General features: G+C 33.4%; 1 protein-coding gene and 1 long non-coding RNA gene across 4 annotated transcripts; one reads left to right on the top strand and one right to left on the bottom strand.

Annotated features, from left to right (window-relative positions):
• Positions 1 to 6: 6 nt before the first annotated feature.
• LOC117101731 (feline leukemia virus subgroup C receptor-related protein 2-like) lies at positions 7 to 19471 on the bottom strand. Of its 2 annotated transcripts, none has more exons than XM_033241771.1 (10): positions 16109 to 19471; positions 12687 to 12819; positions 11856 to 11993; positions 7676 to 7743; positions 6932 to 7035; positions 6403 to 6513; positions 6192 to 6297; positions 5697 to 5808; positions 2592 to 2722; positions 7 to 1540 (listed from the first exon to the last, which is right to left on the bottom strand). In XM_033241771.1, exons 1-9 carry the CDS (start codon positions 16703 to 16705, stop codon positions 2628 to 2630), a joined length of 1464 nt encoding a protein of 487 aa, XP_033097662.1. In that variant the 5' UTR covers positions 16706 to 19471; the 3' UTR covers positions 7 to 1540; positions 2592 to 2627. The 2 variants fall into 2 exon arrangements, with proteins under 2 accessions (XP_033097662.1, XP_033097661.1); XM_033241770.1 differs by having other exon boundaries at positions 2676 to 2722.
• A 398-nt stretch (positions 19472 to 19869) lies between these two features.
• On the top strand, positions 19870 to 23986 carry LOC117101732. 2 transcript variants are annotated; one of them, XR_004444313.1, is made up of 5 exons: positions 19870 to 21493; positions 21787 to 21920; positions 22301 to 22398; positions 23535 to 23594; positions 23757 to 23986. It is a non-coding gene; the product is annotated as an uncharacterized LOC117101732 (long non-coding RNA). The 2 variants fall into 2 exon arrangements; XR_004444312.1 differs by having other exon boundaries at positions 19870 to 21920.
• The last annotated feature ends 2185 nt before the right edge of the window (positions 23987 to 26171 follow it).

Raw genomic sequence — 26171 nt, 5'->3', positions numbered from 1 at the left:
AAAAGTGGTCTTAAGTAATTAGAGTTAGACCTGTATTAATATTATTAAATTACCTTTACCAAAAGAGCTCCATTTTAACGTCATTCATAAATAACTAACTGCATACAATACTAGCGTTATTATACGAAGGAGTAATATTTAGTACTTTTTTCATTATTTTAGGCTAGTCTAATTATTTATTTATTTTTCTTCAATATCTTAGCTATGCAAGTCAATAGGCCTAGGCTAATTCATATGTCAAGTTTAAAAAAACAAAATGTTAATATATATTTATAATATATATAGCTAATTTTTTGTTTAATGTCAATGCAATATTTTACCTTTCTCTATCCTTTGGAAATCGATATAAATTATGACCCTGTTTATATGATGTGTTGCAATTTACTGCACAGCAACGCCCTCCAATACCGTACGTCGCCTTAGCGCATCGCGGTGTACAATTTTTTAATTGAGAATTGATAATAAAATACGCGATGAATTGGTAACGAAAGTTTGGCACAAGTTTTTTTAGATACAGCTGTAGGGGGCGTCCCATTTTTCGTATTCCCACCATGCATTTCGGTGGAACACGGTGGAACACATTATTTGTGTGGAGAACTCTATCTTGTATTTCTAGTATCTTTTTTTGTTACGCGTAAATCGCAAAAACGCGAACTTGAACAATATAAACGGAATGAAAGCAGCACTTTTAAAACTAACTTGTAAAATTAATTCTTTAACTTTCGCTCACACAGTGTACAGTCTCCGTATGAAGTTCATTTTATATTGTTTTGTAGTAGACTAATTTTATTCATCAGAACTAGTAGTGACTGAAAAAATGTCAAAATATGTTACCACAAAATAATTATGAATATTTAAAAAAAAAAAATCGTTTTCATTTTACCAATTCTTATGGAATATCTGATAGAAAATAAAAGCCTCTTAAAAAAGGTAGAATAAAAATAATACATGCACCACCGGATACCATTATGCTACGTAATGCATCTAAGTAATTTCGAAGTTATATTGACCTTATTGACCTTATTGGGCGTTAAATACAAAGAAAGGATCATCATGTACAACATGTAGCATAGCGTTATACTAATTATTATCACCAAACATCGCATAATTAGAACAGCACCGCTAAAATTAGTAAAGTGGAACCAGGGAACAGTCCCTGGTGGAATCGATGTAGCTTGATGGTTAAGTTGCTTGTATTTCAATTCCAGGGTTCTGGGTTCAATTCCTGTGAGAGTAGGATTTTTTCTAAAACAACTCCACTCCCTAAGCATCATTTTGAAAAAGCATAAAATATGGGCCATGTAGGGAGAACAGCTATATCTACTGGACAGGAAACCCATTATAAAGAAGAAAGAAAGCAAAGCCTATAACGTTGTTGAGTAAGAATAGACATTGTCAGTAACGAAAATATTTGCTACTGTCAACAAATTAATATTGAGTGGGATTTGTTAAGCGCATACTAATTCACCAATCTTATTACTTATATAGCGCTTTCCTTTTTGCCACCATCTTTCTCTGTCACTTCAATAGCCGTCGTAACCTGGAACAAATCAACAAGATGATAATCAGCATTTTATTACAAATATCTTTTCTTTGGACATTATTTGTTATACATCTCTAGCAAAGAAATATGCATAATCTCTTTAATAGATAAGCTTGCAAATAGCTTTCCAATTTGAAAGTAGAATTGTAATTTATTAGGCATTCTTGTACGTAAACAAACCGGTTTCGAGGACAGAAGGACCATCAATATTAAAGCATTTACGAAAAGAATATGTATTTATAATCTCACATAAAGGTAATTATACTAGCTTCATTATGATAGACATGCATATAGTACTGAGGCTTACATGCATTAAACATAAAAAGAGAATATCGCGTACGAGTAAGATGCTTTCCATGACGTAATTGCAAAAATGATAAAAGAAAAATTGTCTATAGTTCCGGCATGACTAAATAAATTGAAATGCTCTTATGAATAAATAAAATACAAAGCATGAATTAACATGAAATACAATAGGCCTATATATAACAATGACTATTAAATAATTTTATGAGAGTCTGTCCGGGACGATTTCAATCTCACTTAACTTGCCGTTCAGTTCTAGGCATTAATAACTTATTTGATATAGAAGCCCAGAAAAAAATAATGATAACTAGGATTATGGTAACAATGATGTATGTTGACTATATTGTGTAATGATTTGAGTAAAAAAAATCGATCTCAAGCCTAGGATCAATGGCCACTAACAGTGCCGGTCAGATTGGACAAATTTACAAGCAAAAATATCAGTTTTGATTTGGAATACCCTATTATTGAGTGGTTTCTATATTTAGTTTTATGAGAGTATTCCTCTAGAGAGTAAAGCAATCAAGTCATTGGGAGGAACGGTTCTGATGTTCTGGAACACAAATTTCAATAATTTTCAAAATAATAGAATTGCTACTAAAAGGATTTGGATTGATGAATTTTCAACCGAGTATATTTCTATAGCTGTGCCACGGAAAAAAAACAACTTTGAGTCATTGGGTGAGTATAGTCTGATGACGTAATGCTGTTAGCATGAGCACTGGTATTAAAAGTATGATACCTTTACGATAATGACGTGACAATACAATCAAGAGAATCAGTCATGCATCAGTTTATTTGATTGACAACTGTTCTGTACACACACCTGCTGGTTCTCAGCTCGCTGTCTCCGTAAATCAGACTTTATGAATGCTGCGAAGGAAACAAAATAATAGTAATATTAATATACGGTTCACCCTTTAATTTAAAACCCCTCCATCTGAGACTCCTCTAATTATAGACCAGTTTTTCAAAGTACCAACTGATCACCTGTCTCTTAACACTAAGCTCACTCACTAATTCGAGACGGTGACCACCTTCCCAAATGACAACATGACCTCTATACCAGACCACCTTTGGAAAAAATCTAACCAGACAAGTTTAAAACAATACTACCGTTACTTTTTAATGAATGTGTATTCAAAAATTAATATAGCGATTCATTTTAACATAATTATCTCATATTTAACAATGACAGAATGCTTCCATAGTTTTCAACTTTGAAGTTTTGAAAACTGAGATTTTTGGATGAGTCCATCCAATGGAAGAAGCCAATGGTCCCGGTATTCTGTCTGTTTTAGTACTTTTATTGGAAGAGGTTACCTGATATATTATGTGCTACAATATTTGGACACTATTGTAATATGGATTTTTCAAAGACAGTAGAGACATAATTAAATAATGTTCACTAACCAAAAATTATAAATTATTATTTTTTTTTTGTCTTAGACAGTCACACAAAAAATTACTTTTCTTTATTGATCAAACCAAACAAGTCACTGACTCTATTGACAAATTTCCAGTTTTTTAACTTTTCTCAATGGCAGTTTTTCCTCACTAGGAGGCATTTTCTATTCCCTACTGAGATGCGGGTCTGTCATTGGCATTGGCATCAGTGACCGGATGTGTGAAAATACGGTTCAGGGGCAGATCCAAATTGTTTTCAAACGGGGGGGGGGGCACAACAGTCTCAGAATAGGTATGTGAGTAGCACATAACATTGATTTGCATTGAAAATTTTTTAATTTAGTGGCAAAACGGGGGAGGGTGGGTACATGCCTCCTTGCCCCTATTAGATCGGTCCCTGCTGTTCAAGTTGCTAATAAACTTAAATATGTGTACATGTATGTGTATATATATGTGTATAATATGTATGTGTTTATATGTATGTGTATATATGTATGTGTATATATTTATGTGTATATATGTGTATATATTTGTATATATATATGTATGTTTGCAGGTTCAAATCCCACCAGAAACACTTTTTTCATACAATTGAAAAAGGAACTTTTGTTGGATGGTAGCCATTTAAATTTCAATATGGCGGCCATCTGACATAATTTATGATGATTGCATGATACTATGTACATGGTTAAAGATTTGATTGACTACGGTATGTTAGGTTTTGTAGACATGAAGTTGACGAAAATAATAATAATAATAATAATAAATAAATGCTTAAAGATATAAGAATTATTGATTAAAGAGATAGGTTTTAGTCCTAAGGAGGGTCTTGAACGTAGTTCAGAAGTTGATTTAAGATTAGGTGGAAGAGAGTTCCATAATTTCGGAGCGGCAAAACAAAAAGACCGTTCGCCAGTACAAATTTGCAGCGTTTTGGGAACAGAAAATCTGAGATAATTTGTCATGTGGAACGTAAATTGTGAGATTGATAGTGTAAGAAAATAGAGTGGAGCGTATCTATAATAAGCATTTATGAATGAGTAGAATAATTTATACAAACATTTTGGCGGCTATTTTGAAACCCAATTTGCAGGCCATCTGATAAAATTTCTGATGATTGCACGATGCTCCCTGATATTGAAAACATGAGTAAGGACCTTTGAATGACAGTGCTGGGTGTGCTGTAGATAGGATATATTGATAAAAATCAAATATTTTGGCGGCCATTTTGAATTTCAAGATGGCGGCCACTAGGGGCGTTATTTTTTGGAGTTTATTTTTTAATGATCCTTATTTGTCATAGTACTAATGTGGGAAGTTTCATGCTTCCTGTAAATGTGCACGATTATTCTCCTTAGCCGCTCTACTTATTAACTACATTAATGATTTGGTCATTTTGAAACCGAGCACAGAATGAAATTCAAAGAAAAAAATTAATATTAAATTCATGATTATTAACAATTCATTTGGTTCCAGTTGCTAAATAAGCTTTGAGGTTTGGCGTGAAGTCGGGGTTCAATCCCTTGATGGGCATTTGCTTGTGTTGTTGAGCAAGACACTTTATCTGCATTTCTTCTCTCCGCCCAGGAGTATAAATGGGTAACCTGGTGGAGTTGCCTGCTCCTGCACTGATTACCAGCAGAACACTTAGAGTGTAGACCCAATGACCAGGAAAAAGAACTGCACTTTATAACCTCAAGGAAAAGGCGCATTATAAATTAAATGCCCATACCAGTACCAGATATCAGTACCAGTAACACATTGATGATTCAGTCATTTAAAAGCCGAACACAGAATTTAATTAAAAGGAAATAAATATTTAACTCTGTTAAGATAAAAGATATGTTTAAATTTGGTTCCAGTTTCTATAATATAGTTATAATTAAAACTTTTTGGGGATTTTATTCTGTTGGTGAATAATTTCTATGTTTCTAACATCAATCTTAAACCCGGCCCTTTCTTCAGAGATCAATATTATACGCCCTCTTCTTAAGTATTTTAAACGACACGAAGAGATCGCCAAAATAATAAATATAAAATGATGCACCGCGTATTATGATTATATAGAGAGGTTTTGAAAATAGTTGAGTGTTTTTAAGAAACCTTTAAACTCAATTAGTAGTGTACGTTGGCGTGTGTGGCCGCACCTTTCCCAGAGTAAACAGGATTGGTACAAAAACATAGTATTTGTATTATGTTTGTTGTTTGTGATTTACTGGTGTTCAGATGAGATGAAGTGGGCTCATTTTTATCCTGGCTTCCAGGCCCTAAATTTGGATGTCTCAGTAAATTCTGTGAAATATAATCCTTTTATTGCGATCAGTGCACCACATACCGAATTTAATTGGCATTCCATACTCTGTTTTTTGTTCGAATTTTTATTAAGTACTATGTGTGTGTAAAATCTGGTAATTACTTTATCGAAACTGAAATGACAAACCTGTTATTATTGTCCCAATTAAAATTGCAATGCACAGGAAGAGATTTCCTGCAAGCGCATTGATATTCGACACAAGCGCCCCCATTGACATTGTAAATACAATCCCGAACGTCTGTAAAAAAATAATTAGTTAATTTTCAACAATATAATATTCTATTTATATTCCAAAACATAAAAATGCGTAAATGATTAAATAATATTCCTTTTCTATCCGACACACTTGCTTTAATAAAACATCTCAACATTGTGTAAGATATTGTCTGTAATTGAGTAAATAAATATTGAATTGTATAAAATGCTTACTTGTAGGCCTACTTTATATACTTAAGACTGCATACGTTATTAGCTTAGAATTAAATACAGTTACAATCAATACAACATTTTGAAAATCAGTAAAAATGGAATTATTTCGATCTTCGTCTCATATTGGAAGCTAATATCTGATTTGATAAAAACAAATTGAAGCACAATGTTTGATTTTTAGGTTAAAATTACCTGAGCCGCCGCGTTAAGTAACCCAGATGATGTTCCTTCCGGCTCCGGATACGTCAGTTCCGCTGCGAATTCGAACCCGAGTGGTAGGTAACCCGTCATAAAGAATCTATGAAGAAAAAAAAAGATGAGTGAGCCGACTGAAAGTAGCTTCTCCCATGAGTTTCATACCATGAGGATAGCCTTAGGATCGGTTCCAAGTTTCGAAACTTACCCCAAGAATGAAGCTACACCAAACACAACCCAGATTTCACTGAGGTACAGCGTAAACGAAAAGAATCCCATCCCAATTAGAGTCAAAACATAAACGACCACAGTTGTACCCCTAAAATGTAAATAAAATCAATACTATTTTAATGATAAGAAACAATTTCATTTCATTTTGTTTTATTCAGAAATTAATATCACAAAACATTTCTTAAAATACAAAACAAAAACAACGAACAGATATTATAACGAGCTGACATCCTTAAGGTAACCCGAGAAAGTTTTAAAATATAAAAAAACTAATTTTCACTGGTCCTCAATAAGATGAGTTAACATACATGATTAGTTATAAATATTGCTTAAACTTTCATAATTTGGGTTTTTCCACCAGACGGTGACTTGTCAACGGAAAATAACATGAAAGCAAAAAAAAAAAAAAAAAAAAAAAAAAAAAAAAAAAAAAAAAAAAAAAAAAAAAAAAAAAAACCAGTCTACATCAACTCGTATTAAATAATGTAGGCAGTTATTAGGCCTACCTGTATGTTCGCGTTCTATCCAACCAGTAACCCATAACAGCCGACCCTAGAAGACCAGCAATTACAATTGCTAAGCCTATCAACCCAACCATCTGTTCTTCACCCTGGAATAAGATTATACCCCCAAGATATAAAGTACGCGTTTCCTCCTGGGTTTAAAAAGGTGAACCGTGGATCACATTTTGTTGTCATCGTTGTCACGTTATCATCATCATCATCATCATCATCATCATCATCATCATCATCATCATCATCATCATCATCATCATCATCATCATCATCATCATTATCAATTTGTGGTTTTTCTCCCCAACGGTGCCCTCTTTACCTCGGCCCTCACTGGCGCCACAGCTGTCACCGTCATTATCATCATTGTCATCGCCATCATTTCGTTGCCATTGTCATTATCATCAAACCACCATCGTATTATCGTCATCATCATCTCTATCATCATCATTATCATCATACCGTTATCATTATTAACATCATCATCATCCTAATCGTCGTCGTCATTACCATCATTACTACCATCATCATCATTATTATTTAGTTAATGATTTTATCATTTTATTAATTTTAGATCTATAACATCATCATCATTATAATTATTGTGCTTTTTATTACCATTACCACCGTTTCCATGCCTTCTATGACTTGTTCATAATAAATTGTGATATTTTAAAGCATTTACATGACGATTATCGTGTGCAATGATCAGAAACAAATTAAAGAGTTATTACTTACGGGGAATTCAGAGAGAACGATCTGATTAAGTAGAGTAGATACGGCGTAAAATGATCCCACGTTAACGCCTAAACAGACAAGCAATACCGTAATTTTTAAGCTCGTACATAGTAGTAGGCCTAATCATTTGTTGAACCATCGTATAATAACCCCGCAATTTTAGAGTGCATTTCATACCCGGAGATGCTACAACTTAACCCAATTTAAGTGTTAGAATCGTGGTGATGGTGTTATTTTGCTATTGTTTAGTTTTGGGTTATGGATACCCGAATGGTGGCGCTAAACAGTTTTACTTGACAGTGAAGCTCGCAACAAAAAGGGTATAGAATTGTAGTTATATACTCGCAATATGTAGGCATACCTGGCCTAGTACAGAAATAAGAAATGCATACGAAAGTGTATTAAATAAAATAAATCAAAGAGGGCATGTGCCGACTTCATTTCTATCGGTGAGAGAGCAATACTCCAGTGAAAGGTCGACACAACAAATAACAGTGAGACCCGTTGACTTTCGGGTACTGGGCCAATCTGAATCCCTGACGTCATTTGTACTTCCTCTCCTGTCATGTGTTCTCGCTGCTTTCGCATAATACAAATTACTATTAAGTAGTTGGATAATAACTAAAGTGAAAAAACTTATTAAACTCAAGCTCCAAAAACATCAAAACCGCTGATTTGTTTTTTAAACGACGCTTCGGCCCTGGATCTCGAGTTAGGCCCAGGCACCCCCTAACCCTCAGCCATTTAACAGATGCAATTTTGCTAAAAAATAATATGGGCCTAATACCATCAGGCAAATGATCTGCCTATATTCTATCTGATAATCGCATACCGTAAAACCTCGAATTGAAGCCCAGTGGGCTTAATCTCGAGATGAAGCCCATCTCGAATTGAACCCCCCCCCCAATCTTTAGTTTGCAAAATTAGCCTCGAAAAAAACCCATATTGAAAATAATCCCATGGGCTTCTTTTCAAGATAGCATATGCTTCTTTTTGAGATAGTACAGTATATACACTGTACATGAATTTCAAAAAACAAAATAAATTAAAAACAATCTTGGTTTATACAGTAGTTCAAGTGATTTAATCTCAGTTATATACACTCCAAGTTACAGATTGATATTACAGTGGCCGTATTTATTGTTTTATAGTACAAATTCGCAGTACTCATTTTGAAAAGAAGCCTCCTCTCTTTTACTATGCAAAAGTAGCCTCGAAAAGAAGCCCATCTCGAAATGAAGCCCATCTCGAAAAGTAGCCCATCTAAAGTTCGCAAAAAAAAGAAGCACAGGCCTTCAATTCGAGGTTTTACGGTATAGGCCTATTATACATAGGTCTAAAACAGTAGGCCTTATATTTATATTAATACATAACAACATGGTGATACATGTAAAATGGAGAAGTTCAATATATTCCTATAAATTATAATATTTATTTAAAAAATGATGTTTAAAATTATTAGTTTATCACCCTATCAAAGAATAAAAACTGATGAGGGAGAGAGGTTTTTTGTTTTTTTTTGCTAACCATGCCCCCATTTTACCGATGTTCAGAAGTAAATCAATGGTTAGGGACACATATATAAACAATGGTAAGAAAGGAATCAAATTTATATTAAAAAAATATGTTTTTGTTGTATCAGTAAACATATTCCTGAAAGTGAAAAAAGATGGAAAAACGACCATTTGAAATATATGTTGATTGACAAATTAAAAAAAAAAAATGAGGCCTTATAGTTATGTTGTCTATGTTTAGTGTAGATGCTCCTTTTGAAATTTTGAAATTTTAAAAAGAGTTTAAAAACTCTTTTGGAATTTGATTTTAATTTAAGTATCTTTTGTAAACTTTGCTTGTTTATATTTCTTGTAGGCCTATTGATTGTTTTGGACGGATGCCTTCTATTGTGAAGTTTGCCATTGATGTATTGTAAAATAATACATTACTATTTTTTATTAGTATTCTCACGAAGGTCCTCTTGAATAAATGTCATTTAGTATCTGTGGTAACGCTTTTCCTCCATTCTGGCGAATGGGAAGCAGCTTTTATCTGTTGTATTTAAATTCATTTAACTAGGGTGATTTTTTTTCCTTTTACTATTACTTATAGAGGGTGACCCATTCATCGTATCCTGATTCTGGGGCCCTCTTTAAATAACTGAAATAATATAATGCTTTTATCAGCGAAGTCTCTTTATGAGGCTTAGGGAGTGGAGTTGTTTTTGGTCGTGACAGGAATCGAACCCAGGACCCTGGAATTAGAAGACAAACATTTTAACCACTCAGTTATTCAACTCTACTGCTAACAGCCATGCTTACTTAAAATGGCAAGTTCCACAAATAAAAAAACAAACAAAAAAACAACAATATCAATTAAAAAAATATGCAGCAAGAAGAGGAAAATTCAATAAATAATCAATTTATAAGAACACTGGACATGAAATAGTACCATAATTCGTATTTACAATATTTTATTAAAGATTTCAAGTCAAAACTTGATAATCATATTACAATTGAATATATAACTAAATAAATAAATTCTCATTTTTTTCCTAAAATTTACAATAACAAACAAACAAATTCATAACCATAACAATAATTAAAATGTGCATACAGTTCACTTTTAATTGGAATTTGGAAGTTTTATTTGGAATTTGTTTCCAATTATTTTTACTTACAGGGCACATGCCTCTTTCAATTTAAATTATATTTACTAAAATAGTGTATATACATATAATACCTTAGATATTTGTTAAAAATTATATATTTTTTATTGTTATATTGTGAAAGAAATAAATGTTGATTTTATTTGATTTGATTTGATTTGACTTCAGAAGATCTTTCTCGGAAGAGCGTACTGTTTGTATTGTTGCTTCAAGTGTTCCTCGGGTCCCAAAGATATCGGCCCTGGGGACCGCTACTATTCAATGTTTATGTGTTAGACAATTGAACAGGAATCAGCTGGATTGTCTCCCAGTATACAGAAGATACTCTGCACTCTTGGGTTATTAGGTCAACTGCATGATATTGAATTATGTATTATACCTTTCATAATTCTAGGTCTGTGCGCTGTCGTCTAGTTGAAACGTTCATAAAAATGTTATACAAAATGTTTCTGCTAGATATTTATGGGTGATTATTAATGGAAGGATTATACTGGTGAACATGTTGAAAAAACTAGAACAGATTTTGAGATTTTTGTTAAATGCTTGACCATAGACAGTTCATGGTACATGAAATTTAAATCGATAATTAGCTCGTTTTGGTGTACTGTTCTCTTTTTTTTCCTATTCTTCTCATTTTTTGGGGGGAGGGGAGGGGCTAGACCCGTTCTCCTGGATCCACCCCTGCACAGAGTGCCTAGACAAAATTGCTTGAACTAACGATCTGAAATCTTCAGAATTTCATTCATTTTCAAACTTTCGGAAGGAGGTTTCGATGACATGTTAAAGACAACCTTCTGCTTCAGTCAAATGGTGATCATAATAATAACATGGCTATTATTTATCGCTTACATTTTAATTAATCTTAACGTTTTAACGTTTCTCTTGGTTGTGTCAAAATTTGATTCGACAATATTGATTTTTGTGCCTTTTTTTTATGATGTTTCTTCATTTTTATATATATGTAACGATGCTTTATGCTGATTTGTTTACTGCTTAATCTTTACTACATTAAAAAAAATCTTGAATTATGCATAATTTAATTATGTTTTTATAAGTCTTCTGAAAGACGGGAAGCTCCCAGACAGTGAACTTTAATTTACTTTTGAGCAATCCAACCGGGTTTTATTAGCTTGTTTTTTTTTTTTTAATATGTGCCAGTTTTTTGTTTGTTTTTTACATTTTTTTTTATTCCTGTGTGTCATTGTATTCTAAATGTTTTTTATTGACGACATATATGACGTTTTTATTGATGACATATTGATATGAAAGATTTATATTTAATACTTCATATATTGTGTTTTGTCTTTGAACATCAAATAATTCAATGTAATTCATATCAATGTCTGTATATTAATTGACAATGACATTCGTGACAGCAAAAAACACTGTATTATCTGCCGTATAATACAACGGGACATATTTGTGGTTTATGTATGAGAAACTAGATCATAGATATGCTGTAAAAGACTTTAAAAACTGTGAAGTAGTTGTTATGTTGTACATAACCACGTGACTTACCATAAGTTATGACCAAAAACACAAAGTTTCTGTTATGTAGAAGTGTGTTAATAGACTGCATGTAAGTCGTCTCCTTGCCGGCCTCGTGAGATTTCTGTCGTGCTTTGCTCGGAGGAGTTGGGGGCTCAGCTTGGTAAACTGAAACAAATTAAAAGATAAACCCCAGTACAATCAAATTGTTGGCAGTGCCATAATTGGTTCTCTTTAGTGAAATAAATATGGTGATTATAGAGGAAGATGGACGAGTGCGTTTCTGCAGGTCTGTGTCCGACAGCAAAAAAAAAAAAAAAAAAAAAAAAAACTTTTCGTATAGGCTAGATTTTAATCCCACCCCAACCTCGCCGCTCTGCATTATCCGTTGCCAAAATCCTGGTTTTCTTTTTTCTTTTTTGCTTCGTTAGCAGTCAATAAATATATCATGAACATTGATAATTCACAATCGGTAGAATGGGGTTGGGGAGGTGAACACGTATGAGAAATTAACATGCGGCTCTTTCAATATGTCATTCATATATGTCTGCCGATGGTAATAGGTTTTCAACTTTTATGTCAATTTGGGTAGTCCTTATGTGGATACGACATCCGAAGAGTAGGTTGAGGTCAATGTAACTCCATGGTTAGGCCTTGTTGTTGGCCAAATTCAATTGTATCTTTCACAATATATACGATCCACTCGCTGGTATACAAGATGGAACGATCATTGTAACGTTATAAGGCTTAGATTACCCTAAAGTCGTAAGGAAAAAAATCCTGATCGTTTATTGGATTTGAACCTGGGGTTCAATATGATCGCACTGTTAACAATGGGCTTGAATTGAACATATTACTTACAGAAAACAACCAAGAGAAATAACACCGAAGTAATAATGGCGGTTCCTAGGAACATGTTACGCATGTGTTTTTCTACATTCTCGTCATTGGGTACTAGATACGGTGGTAGCACAAAGCCTAAAGCAACACCAACCTGAAAGAGAACAATAAAAACAAAATGAATGTTATTATCAAAATGTGGTCGAACCTCTTCTAGAACTTCTCTATTCAGGGAATATCCATATTCAGGGACACCCTATTCATGGAACACCACAGTATAAGGCTGATGCTTTTTCGCACACGAGAGACAAAGCCATTGACACTACAGCCAACTTTAACATGAGGGACCTCTATCGAGAGGACGGGTACCATTCAAATTACGCCATGATGGTGTTCTTAATAGGCTGCTCGTGGGCTAAATATGGCCCGCAGATTAGTTTAATTTGGCCCACGAGAAAATTCAACGATATAGTCATTCGATGAATACATTTTGAATAAAGTAAAGACAAAAATGCAACCCACGGGTTCGATTTTACGGGAAAACATTTTTGAGATGTTTCGAAAATTAGAAAGCAATAATAGGCCATAAATAGAATATAGGCCTGCAGGCGTCAAAAACATCGATCGCTGGATGAAACCCATGGTGATAAAATTAATTGTTAAACTATAGGTAATCACAACAAAATTCAGGTTATGTTTCAATATGTCTATTTTTATTGGGTTTTATTGTGCATAAATGTTTTGTTTACTTGGAAATTGGTATAATTAAATATTGAGGACAAACCCACAATATTGAGACGTTAAAAACAAAAGTAAATAAGTTATTCGGCTGTGGTGAGCCTTGTAGTGTAAAATAGGTCTAAAATGATTACTTTATGTTAGACATTTCGCTTTTCATGAAATTTGTAAATCAAACAGTGCTTTACACCAACTTTATGTGCCGCCAATTTTTGTCTTTCTGTTTTGTTCTGTTCACCCTTTTCATCAATAGTATTTGCACTAAATTGTTAATAAAACTTGGTGTACAAAACAGTGCTAAAAAAACAAAGGACATCTCGTACAATGATGAATATTGTTACGAGACGTTAAAGAAAGGAGTTCATGTTACTTGGATTTTTCCAAAACAAAATGTATCCAGACTCTAAACCAAGACTTTTTTTTTACTGGAATCAATCATATTTGTAAAACGATCCCAAACCTGACTAACGACTATTAAAATCATGACACTTCCCCCACCTCCACCTACAGTTTTGATATGAGATTTATGAAAATAGAAGATGATCAATTATCAATATTATTCTATACTATTAGGAAATATGATTTTCTTATTACATTTATTCATATCGTGACACTTCATCGATTAATGCTATCGGCGATAGCAAGGGTTACCAGGAGTCAAAGGCAAAGAACCTGTCAAATTAAAGTTAATTACAGATTGAGTTGTACAGATTGAGAAGATCGTTTATTCACAACTTAATGCACAATGCTGATTTTAATAGCTAGACTAAAAAACTCTTGTAAATATCATATTCTATATATGTATTACTTATGTCCTTCGATTATTTTATGTCTAACTTCTTTATTAGCTTTTCATAGGAAGACGAATTTTACTTGTATTTCATTTACAAAGTGACAATAAAAGAACTTATATCTTGTAATTACTTTCGCCATTTGTCATTACGCTAAAGCATACTTTCACATCCTATTGAGCGTGTCTTTTGATTATACTTTACAGTATCTCCGTGCTGCAATAAAAAAGCTCTATGTCTTTTGAAACAGGCCTATCAATAAACATCAAATAGGCCTAACAACAGCACGTGGGGTGGAGACACTGATGTGATGCAAAAGACCGGCGTCATCGCTACATCATTACAAAATACTAAGCCGTAAAAAAAACCCATTTCTGTAACATTCTATAATACAAACATATAGGGGATATCATAAAAAGTTTTCCGAAAAGCCATATTATTTGCAAATTTAAGAACATTATTCCTGCACATAGGGCCTACTTTTATATCTTAATTGCCACATAGCTACTAAGGATTTCTTTTGTAGGGTGATGATATATTAAATACACATTAAAATGTTACATAAGTTCGTGTGCAGTATAGGCCCTATACAAGTTCACCCATAGGTATAAGATCAGCATGCCATTTTATTCTTCTCACAATTTATGATTTAAGTTGTGTGTGTGTGTGTGTGTATGTAGGCCTATATATATATATATATGTATATTTATATTTATATATATGTATATATAATATATAATGTGTGTGTATATGTGCTTTTGGTTATCTTTCTTGTGTTTCGTTTGCTTAAGATGTCAAATAAATCAGTTCAAATAAAATAAATTATTATGAGCATTTCAAAATGTATACCAGTATATTTTTTTTCAAGCCTTTGAATTGTGTAAATAAACTTTGATGTTCGGTGTCTGAATAGAGAAGGAACCAGCTTCTTTATAGTGCCCATATAAATTTTCTCAAATCGTGATATTTTGAACTTAGTTTTTGCATCAATAACTATGAGTACAACAACCATAGCAAATGATTTTTGTATTTATCTCTCGCTGAAAATTAGGCAAGGCGAACGCGGCGATGATGTTTGGGTCCACACCCTGGCAATACCGTAACAGCTATGGGGACAGTTGGGACAGTCCCACACATTTTTTCTAATGGGTCCACAAAGAATGGGTCCACATTTTAAAAATGGGTCCAAATTATGCAATTTTATGCATAAAATGAGTCCACCTTTGAAAAAATGGGTCCAGATTTCTCATATTTAGCCTAAAATGTTAAGAAAATATGTCCAGATTTTTCATATTTTTGCGTAAAATGGGTCAACGTTTTAGAAAATGGGTCCACATTATATGAATTTATGTGTCAGTCCACCCTGATTGTCCTGCATTGTAGAAAATCCTGGCTATGGCATTGCACCCTGTGTAGGCTTATATCGATTATTTTCTAAATAGTGTACAACCATTATCATAGTACTGTATAACATGTTTATACATGTTTCAAGGGTTAATCTTGCTCCACTAGGCCTACTCAACCAACTTCATTTACTATCAGCTATTTTACAGAACACCATGAAGGACTCATAATAATCAGCTTATTGAAATGATAACACTATCATCACCAAGGGCAAGTTATCAAAGCGGTAAGGGAATTGGACTTTGATGCGAGGGGTCAAAACCTGCAAATTTCGTTCTTTTGTTCTCGACCTTGAGTAAGATCATTTGCTCTAATGAACTTGACTTTTCTTATTGGATGTTAAGCCGTTGGTCCTATGTCATGATAGCACATTCAGAAAAATAACTCGGTACACTGTACAGTTCTCAGAGGCAAATCCAGATTTCATTTATTTTAACACGGACCATTTACATTTTTGCTATGGTGTAAAAATATCGCTAATGAAGGAGAGGATTGATTTTACTACCATACCTGGTTTCCAAAAACACCAATGGCACAAGCAGTGGACACTTGATCACCTCCGAACCAAGTAGCTGCTACGTGAGCTGGCATACCGAGTATAAACACCTGTGCAACTGAGCATACTGATTGCCCTACAAACGCAAGTGCGAACGTGCTCGGTTTTGCGCCGGCGAACCGAAGCCATCCTCCCAAACAATTTAAACTGCTACCAAGAAGTCCGATAACTTTTAACCCTCGCTTGTCTAACAACCACGTGACGGGAAAAATTAACGGTATATACAATAACATGAAAATCATGGAAAGCCAGTCCACAGCCAAGGAAGAAACATCATAATAGTCAGCTACCACGTTTGATATCGATGCATACTGTATCCACTGAACCGCATTCGTCATAGAAACTAAACAAAATATAGTTAGCATAAACCATCGTCGTGTGTAGACAATCGGCTCATCGTCAAGTTTCGAATCTTCTTCGGTTTTCAAAATACAAGGTGTTGTCGAGTTTTTTCCTTCATGATTTCCTTCTGAATGTTGTAATGCTGGTGTAAGGTGTACTTGCTGTGTGCTGGATTCGACAGCAGCCGAATCAGTAACGAGTTCCGACATTATAGTATTAATTCCAGGCCGAGTAAAGTATAATGGTACCGATCCTTGAGAAGACAGTATGATTACGGTGCGAGGGTCTAGTTACATATGATGCGTGAAACCGATTGGCTGAATGCGCTTTTTCGTTTGTGGACAGTGTACACCAGTCAAATATTGTGACGTTTATATTAATCTCAATAATTCAATTGTATGCTAAGTCAAAACGTAAAGATAGTAGGTTCATGATCTTATAGGGATGTTGTAGTAGATTACGTTCAAAAGCCCAGTTTAGACTATTTAATTTTATTTGACAAAAATGTAACATGCCCATATGGTCATTATGACATCACATCGTGACCATATATAGGCACATCATGACCATATATAGGCACACCATGACTATATATGGGCATACAACAGTTTTTTGTCCAAAAAAATTGATAGTTCGGACAAAGCTTATGGCATTATTTTGAAGATTATGTTTATTTTATTTATTAATTTCAACTTTCTTTTAAGAGGGTACGGTAACCAGTTGAACCCAAAGGCCAGCTGATATCCGGGGGCCCTCTTTAAAATGACAATAATAAAAGTACAAAATCATACAAATATAATATAAAAGTACCTACAATAAAAATTATTGATTAAAAAAAAACATTCTGAATTGAGAAAGCAGTGATAGACAATTTATGATTTAGTCTTTTAGAAAAAAAAATACCTTCTTTGTAAATACAAAACAAATTATTTTTTATTGAAAGACATTTTGGGAGCCAGTAATTGAAAAGTTTGGTTAAATGTTTGCATGAAAATATAAGATGAGGAATGCAGTCGAAACTGAATTTTACATGTAGGTCTAAATATTAAGGTAAAACTAAAACATTGCTATAGCTTATTCTATATTCGTCATATATATTCTTCATTGAGGGTTTTTTTTTTTGTGGTTTAATACGGTCAATTTATTTATTTATAGGCCTATTGTTATTTGATGAGCGTTTGTATCAGCTGCACTACCCTGCGATAGTTGTAATTGCTAATATTATTGAAACTCAATTTTATATTGTTCTATATCCTACCGATTTTATTATGCAATTTTGTAAAGCACTGATATAATAAGTGAATGGTCCATCAAAATTGGGTGATTAAATATGATGAATGCCAATTTTGTAATAAAATTCTTCCCATGTGAATAATTTTGTAATAGCCTAGGCCTAACAGTTATAATGATAATTGGTAAAGGCGTACTCCAACACTAACCTTAAGTATAGGCAAATTCGAAATTTAGTCGGCAAAATAAACACTTTATATAATATTATAGGTCATTCAATGGAATGGGAGTGTATATGTAGAAGTCATATTACTATGGTTATAATGAGAAACTTCATGCAGGACCTATGTTGATTGAAATTCATAATTCCAGGCACGCAAATCCATTCTTGGTTATTTCCTCTTACCTATTACTTCAGGCCTAAACTTTTGCGTGATGCTTTTCACAACCCAGCGTAAGATAACTGCACCTATGTATTCCATGGAATTTTTAGTCTTTATTTGCTTGTACGGTCAGGTAATTTGATGATTGCTTTCCTTGCCCCCCCCCCCGGTTTCATTTGTTCTTTTATATTTGAAATAACGTGGTTGACATATACGATAAAAGTTATTCCTTTAATCCGTTTACTGAGAAGTAGCATATTTGCTTATAAATCGAAAATACTTAACATAATAAGTATTTTTAGTATTTTAAATACATATCATGGCTACATTATAAACGCGTGTAAATCTTCAAATAAACTTTGTATTACAATAATAAATTCCATAATAGGCCTACTGTATAAAAATATTTAAATCTAACATGTTGATACAACATCTCCACTAAAACATGCTTTCTTCTTATCGGTAAAGAAGAGTTTGTTCAGTTTAGTGGAAACTGGTATTTAGTTCCAAAAAAAAAAAAAAAAAAAAAAAAAAAAAGTCGTCATTGGTAACTTAAGGGCTTTGTTGGGGGTACGGTACGTCTGGTTATAATGTCCAGGTTCAAACAGGCCGCTATGTAGGATATAAATCTAGGCCCTATCAGTTGTATCACTTGCATCCTATTTAGTTCATTAAACAGTAGGACACGTACAGAAAAGTACGAGTACACATTTCGTCATATTAACGCGTTTCTTTCAGCCCTTTGAGAAGGTACCGTAGGTTAACCCACTCTTTAGGCTAAATAAAATAATGTCACAATTATAACGTAGGCCTATAAAAATTAGTACAAAAAAGTAAATTTTTGCCGAACCACTATAGAGCTCATAGTTGTATCTTATCCTCAGTGTCTGTTGCGTGAAGCGGATGAGATTTAATGGGACGCTGGTCCACCGCAGGTGCCTCCAGTGGTATCCATTGATACAGCTGGGTTAAATGTATTATATTGTGACATTTCTTTTTTTGTTGATATTTGTGTTACAAACCTTTTTACACGTTTTTATTACAAACAAGATATGTATTTTTTAATTTACTTTTTTTTGGCATTTTTCAAAACAAATAAGTCAAATTATTTTGTTTACAAATTTTTGTGTTATCAAATTATGTTAGTATCTCCTGATTTTAGATACGTTTGAGGACGAAGTAATCCACAGGACGACCAGTCGTCGGAGCTGTTTTTGGCCAAGAAAAAAAAATCCTGATAGTGATTACAATTACAGAATTTGATGCCAGGACTCTGGAATTGGAAGGCAAGCATTTCAACCACTAAACTACAGCTCTATTCCATATGAACTAAATCAATTTCCCATCCTTGTGTTACAGATGTTCTATTCATTGGAAACCATCGGTGGGTAGGTTTGTGAAAATATTAAGCCCCGTCCAGACTATCAAATATTATTTGACAAAAAAATGTGACATGCCTAAATATGGTCATGATGACATCACATCATGACCATATATATAGGCACATCATGACTGTATATGGGCATACAACAGTTTGTTTATAAAAGAAAATTTTATAATCTGGACAGGTCTTAACTCATACTCTTGAATTGTACAGTATTTTTGTAAGTTGTTCGCTTGTGAGTGTACGTTTTTTTTTGTGTGTGTAATAAGTTCATTTTGAATGGCCGGATTTTCGTTTGTAAAAGTAGGCTACGATCTTCGTTTGTAAATGTACGTTCGTTTGTAAAAGTACGTTGTCTGTTGGTAAAAGTACGTTGTCTGTTGGTAAAAGTACGTTGTCTGTTGGTAAAAGTACATTGTTCGTTTCACTTTTGTATTTCTTACGCCGTAAATGTTGAAATATGTATCTGTAGCCTATAGCTCTTAAAGCCAGGCCCTGGTGATAAAAATGTGGTTACGCCCTCTCCTCTCCCAACCCCCGTGAATATTCAAAAATCTGTATCTCATTAACCGCTTCGGAGTTATTCGCCAAATATGGTTTTTGTGTTTTAGAAAAATCCACATGTCAAAGGAAAATTTTTCCTGCGGAGCCTGGCCTTAAAAAATGTCACCATATAGGGTCGTGCCTCTAGAGTGGTAGGGAAACTATAGGTCGCGACCTAAGGAAGACATTTTTGTTGGGTCGTGTCATTATTTACAAAAAAATAAAAAATAAAATCCGGAGTCAATTTTAGAGGGTCTCTTTATCGATATGCCTGATCGCAATATAAAGCATGTTTAGAGTCTATGCACCTTATTATTATTTTAAAAAATTCAAGTCACATTAACATTTTACCATAGGCCTAACCTTAATGTTTGATAACTATATTCGCCATGCCGTTGTATGTTTATGGCCAGCAAACGGTACCTCGTATCTCATGGATTTTATGGTTTGGGATAGTCCAAACAAACATTAACAATTAACAAAATTAACAATCACAATAATTTTGTTTGGATCGGCAAAATAATATTTTTATTCCTCATTAATTAACAAGAACAGTTTAAAGTTGCCGTACTGAATATCATGTTTTCTTCTATTATCAGAATAAACATGTCTTATAACAAGGATATATTTTCACTAATATTACGAACTTATTGGGGTATATTGATAATAAGTTAAGGAATAAAACGTTTTCTCAATTCATCTTCTACATTATCATATGAACATAAATAAATTATTATAAGACCCATCGACATGACGAGCTATCTTCACAATAAATAGACAGTTTGGGGATCCAGCAAATGAAAATGTAATATTAATTTTGCATGTCATGGATGAAACTATGTATGTTTAAAATGTTTATAAATATGTCTTGATGTGAAAACGAATTGAAATGCAAAGTCATTCCAGCGAGTGTTCAGTAATGATTTAAACTGGTTCAAACTACTACGTTAACAACCTCATGCGGAAGACTATTCTATGGATCTACACTGTCTACATCCAAATGAAAATGTTCTTACATCCAACCGAGATCTACTTTTGTATAATTTAAAGTCATGACCTCTAGTCATATTATGTTTAAATTGGAAAACATATACTCAACATTTACATTACTAAATTCGCGTGTACACTAAAAACGGTAGGCCTATCAATTACCTTAAACGTAGGCTATCAACAAGAAGCAGGAATTCACAAGTTATTGAAAAGTGGTACCAAAAGACAGGTATTTTAGATTAGACAGGGGCTATTGTTAATTTGACAGTTACATCTTTCGTAAACAAACTCCTAATTTTGATTGGATGTTATTGTTTTAATCCAACCATGCATGGAATAGCATCCAACCAGAGTTAAGCTTCCTATTTCAAATACACCGGTATAAATATTGCTGTTTCTTGGTCCGTTTCGTCTATTCTTCTAGTGTGAGCAGCGGAGGAGGGTGTGAACGGAGAGAGATACAGTGGGTGAGTGCCACAGTAAGCTTTAATAAGGTTAATGTTAATAAATACAATAATATACTGTTAGAAGTTACTCTGACGGAGGTCAGAGGACAGGTCGATAATTGCTAGGCCTACGGTTGGATTAGTCCTTATAGCGACAGGCTATACAGTATCATTTTGGGTAAATTAATGGGATTAGAAAGAGGCAGGCTTATAGATTAGGCCTACTTTTCTACCACATACCATCCATCCATGTATGGAATCAATTTTTCAAAGTTATTCCTGCAGTTACTAAAGTTGCTCGTTTTGTATTGCAGGTTTTGCAAGTGGATGTCATTTAAACTGGCTTTCATGGGCACAAAAACAAAAAACAAAAAACACACAAATTGTTGCGTCAGTCTGGCAATTTCTGGCGCCAACACTGGTTATAGGCCTGTTGTTTTTGATTACAGTACATGTTATTTGACTTCTGGCATCTATATTTAACCATCCTCTATCTTATTTCATTTCATTGCATTTCATTTTTATTTCACTTATTCGAATACAACATCATGCATCTCTTATTCTCTTAATATGCACATAATCAGCACATCAGTATATATAGAATATAATTACTTCGTAGGTTTATTTTATTACTGTTATTTTAATTAGAATATTTTATCAATATTATTATCGTAATGTTTATCTTTTTATTGTTATTGCTATATTTTATTGTTGTATTTTATTATTATTGTTACGTTAGGAATCACGTAGACTTCGTAGAAGCCATTAGTCAAATTTCAAATATTCATTTAGATATAAATAAACTATTGGCATTTTATACTTATACAGTCAACTGGAGTATTTCGACGTTTGCACCTTTTTATCCTCTTTGACGTGTTGATTTGATGAACGCCATCGCGTCTTCGAGCATCCAAGCATCAATCATAGTAAGAACTAATATGTGTTGAAATCAATAAGGTAATATATAATACCTACATAGTACCTTTTTGGTTAAAATGTGATGTTTCCTCCATTTCTACTAACACACAGGGTTAGACATTAGGCTTTTCTTTTTCAGGGCAAGGAAGCTAATAATTAGATATCCTGACGTACAATATTAATAATAGGCTATATTTTATATTGAAAACAATGTTTAATGATTATTGTTTCATACCGTACAAAATTGCAATGATAATCGATGCCCCCTCCATGGATTCCATGGATAAACATCCAGTATAGACATTTTCATTACCATGCTAGGCCACTGCGATGCTTGTAGGGAATTTGACAACATTAGATCCTATATCCAAAAACATGTTGACAACATAATTTATCATATATAGAGCATCAATTAGCATATTTATGAATATGTTTATGTAGGGTATGCAAATTGTACTAACACTTAGGCAGATATAGGATAAAACAGTTGTTGTTGTTCAATTACGTTGATTATATGCAAATGTGACGGAACCACAGGTAAGTTACTAACACAGCAAGACATCGCTTCGAGCATCTAAGCATCAAACCAAGTAAGTCAACTAATCACTATAATATTGTTTTGTACTAATATCGTATCCAATACCCATCTTGTCAACCACTTCCACAATCATAGTATTTTTAAAATGTTTTTTTTTTATTTGTGCCAATAGTGGGTTAGGTCAGTGTTTGTTAATCATTGGTAGTAGGTGCTGCCTCAATGCGTCTCCAATTGTATCCCTGTGAAATTGTTGCAATAAATATGTACATCTGTCTAAACAAGTGTGTCTTGACTCTCTATATTTGTATCTGTGTCGTAATAATAAATGTTATGGTCAGCCCCATATACCAATCATTGTATCCCTATGAATTTGTTTCAATAAATTGTTACCAGAACATGCGTTTATGGCTCGTTTATTTAACATTAAGAAGTGAGTTTTCATTTTTGTCTGAATTTGTATTGAATTGTAATTTTATAAAATTTTGATGTAAAACCATTGTTAAACTTCAGTTTATGTAAATTATATAACTTAGGAATATCGTATTTATCACTGATACATGAATGCAAGGTTTAGACCTATAACTAATCGCATGTCCTTTATTTCAGAAATAATAATGTTGTTGTCCACAGACAGTATCAATGCGACAAATACCTTGTGTATTGCAGGTATTTGAATAAATCAATATATTCCTTCAATATAGGCCCTATTCATTAAATACGTATTTTATAACATTAAATTATATTTTATTTAAAAAAAACATCATGAATCTAGGGCTATAATATACTATGATTTCATCTGTCCAATACATTTAATGATTTTCATTTCAGAAAAAAAATCTAGATTTTGATAATGCGTGTGAATTTCCGAATCACATCAGTTTGCTACGTAGACTCGTGCATCTTCTCCTGATAGAGAACTGTCAACATAAAATGAGGACGATAACTAACGATAATGCGGATAACGAGGATGATGTTGATGTCATGATGGCGATAGAAATCATGTTGGTGATTAATAGTAATTGTATGGTGATGGAAAGTTACGATATTATGAAATGCTAAGGTGAGTTTCAATGTGGCTTTTTATTAATTGCTTGTTTGATTATGCATTCTTTTCCAAATGACGGGGCTGCAACAGTGGCGTATCTAAAGGGATATGGAGGGGTGGGGTGGTGGGTCGCATGCCCTCCCAACTGAAATTTTCAAAGCGAAGGGATACCCTCAATTAGTAGTTAAAAAATCACCTCATACCAACTTATTTTGCCAGCTAGCGCTACTGACTATATTATCATCGAGCCTTACCACTTCACCGTTCCCCTTCCCATCTTTTTCAATACCCCAACCTTTGGGCTGAAACCCATTGTGTAAAGAAAATGCCCTTATATTGTGGATGAACAAACTTGATGGAAAAAAAAAATGTTGTGATATGTTTGTTGCTGTGACAATTATGCGATTAATAATTATTTAGATTCCTATCTGTATAGTTCCAACCAATTTGGTTATTAGATCAAACCTTTTATTTCAGAAATATTAATTTTGTTAAAAGCTCATTCAACAGTAGGCCCATCAAGGTAACAAATACCTGTGTATTATTATGCAGATTACAGGTATTTTTTCACAGAAAACGTGATAATTTGGACAGAGCTTATTGTTAGATTGTAAATGTTATCGAAATTATTTTTTTATTTCGATGTTTTTTTGTTTTTTTTTATAGTTTTTGTATAACCAATTTTGTTTTATTATTCTTATGAATTCTTTTTATAGGTATTTGTAATTTTATTAATTGCCACCTATGCATGTGTGCGGAATAAATAAGTATATTCCTTATGTTTGTCTGCTCTTTATAGGATGCCCCTTCAATACATATTTTATAACTTTTTTTTTAAATATTTTAGAAAAAAAAACCTGGTGATTTTGATAATGATACTTTTATTTAATTTTTTTTTTAATGGTGATGGAGCGGACCGGCGTGCCTAATACCAGGACCCAGGAATCGGATTCGTCTGGTTCATCAGAAGAACAACACCCGTTCAGATGGAATGAGCCAATCTGGTCGATTTAATTTAGAGAATTCGAGTACGGTACCGTATGTTTGCAAGAAGAGAACGTTATTAAACTCTGAATTGCACTTTAATTAAATTACGACTAAGATATATAAGGTTAGACCTAGGGCCTACTTGTCTTTGTAGTTGATAACTAAATATTAAACATGGGCTATATAATGGTATTTAATAATAATTATTAAAATATACTATCCTACATTAAAATACTATATGATAAACAATATTACGCATTACAGATTCATTAATACTATTGCTTCTTTTTCATTTTGTATAATTTGTCATCCTACTTGTAGTTGGTTTGTTTTGTACGTAATACACTTTCATCATTCATCTAACCCTAGCCTAGTCCACCCTCTCTCATATCTAACTCAGGTTAGTCTATAGTTAGGTTGTAGTTAAGTCAGGTTAGCTTGATATATAGGTCGTTGTTTAGGTAGGTTACATTACTTAACGTCAATTCAATGTATCTTAACAACAATCAGGCATTGCTTCACATTTTGCACGTCCAACCAAATAGTGTATTATACAAATACTATTAAACAATAACACTTTACAAAATAATTAAATAGTGTATAGGCCTAAAGCTATTCTATGTTCAAGAAAAGGTTATCTACCCCTGAGTAAATAGGTATTCCACTAAGGCTGTCTCTTATACACATCTATATATACTTGTTTGATGAAGGATCGACGTGAAGAGAGTGTAAGAGGTCTGGTGCATAAAGCTTGGTTTTCATACAATCGCTGCACGCTAAATCGCGAGGCCGAGCGACTTTCTGTGATGCCGATTGGTCTGTCGAATCGGAGAGCCTTCCCGATTGCGTCGGGCACTACGCAGTACAACGATTGCACTGAAAAGACTAGCGACAGTGTAGCGATTTTATGGAAATCACGCTTAAGGGAGAGAAAATGGTCTTTAATTGGAGGGTCTTATGCACTACATAAAATACAATAATAAATAATCCACTGAAGATAAAAATAGATTTCAAAGTTTATTAGTCACTTTTAATATTGTACCACTAATTTAAGGTGATAAGAATATATTATATCTCAAGCTATGAAAACTATACTATTAACAGGAAAAGATGTCAGAGAAATTACAATAACTTCTTTATTTAATTGTACAATCTGAATTTAAAGACATTTCAGAAGGTTTTCTCCATTAATTTATACCACAATTTTTTTT

The sequence above is a fragment of the Anneissia japonica genome, unplaced genomic scaffold, assembly GCF_011630105.1.
Source record: "Anneissia japonica isolate Jap-2015-1 unplaced genomic scaffold, ASM1163010v1 scaffold287938_len408866_cov212, whole genome shotgun sequence".
In the NCBI taxonomy this organism is placed as follows: Eukaryota; Metazoa; Echinodermata; class Crinoidea; order Comatulida; family Comatulidae; genus Anneissia; species Anneissia japonica.
This window is presented reverse-complemented; position numbering and strand designations above follow the sequence as displayed.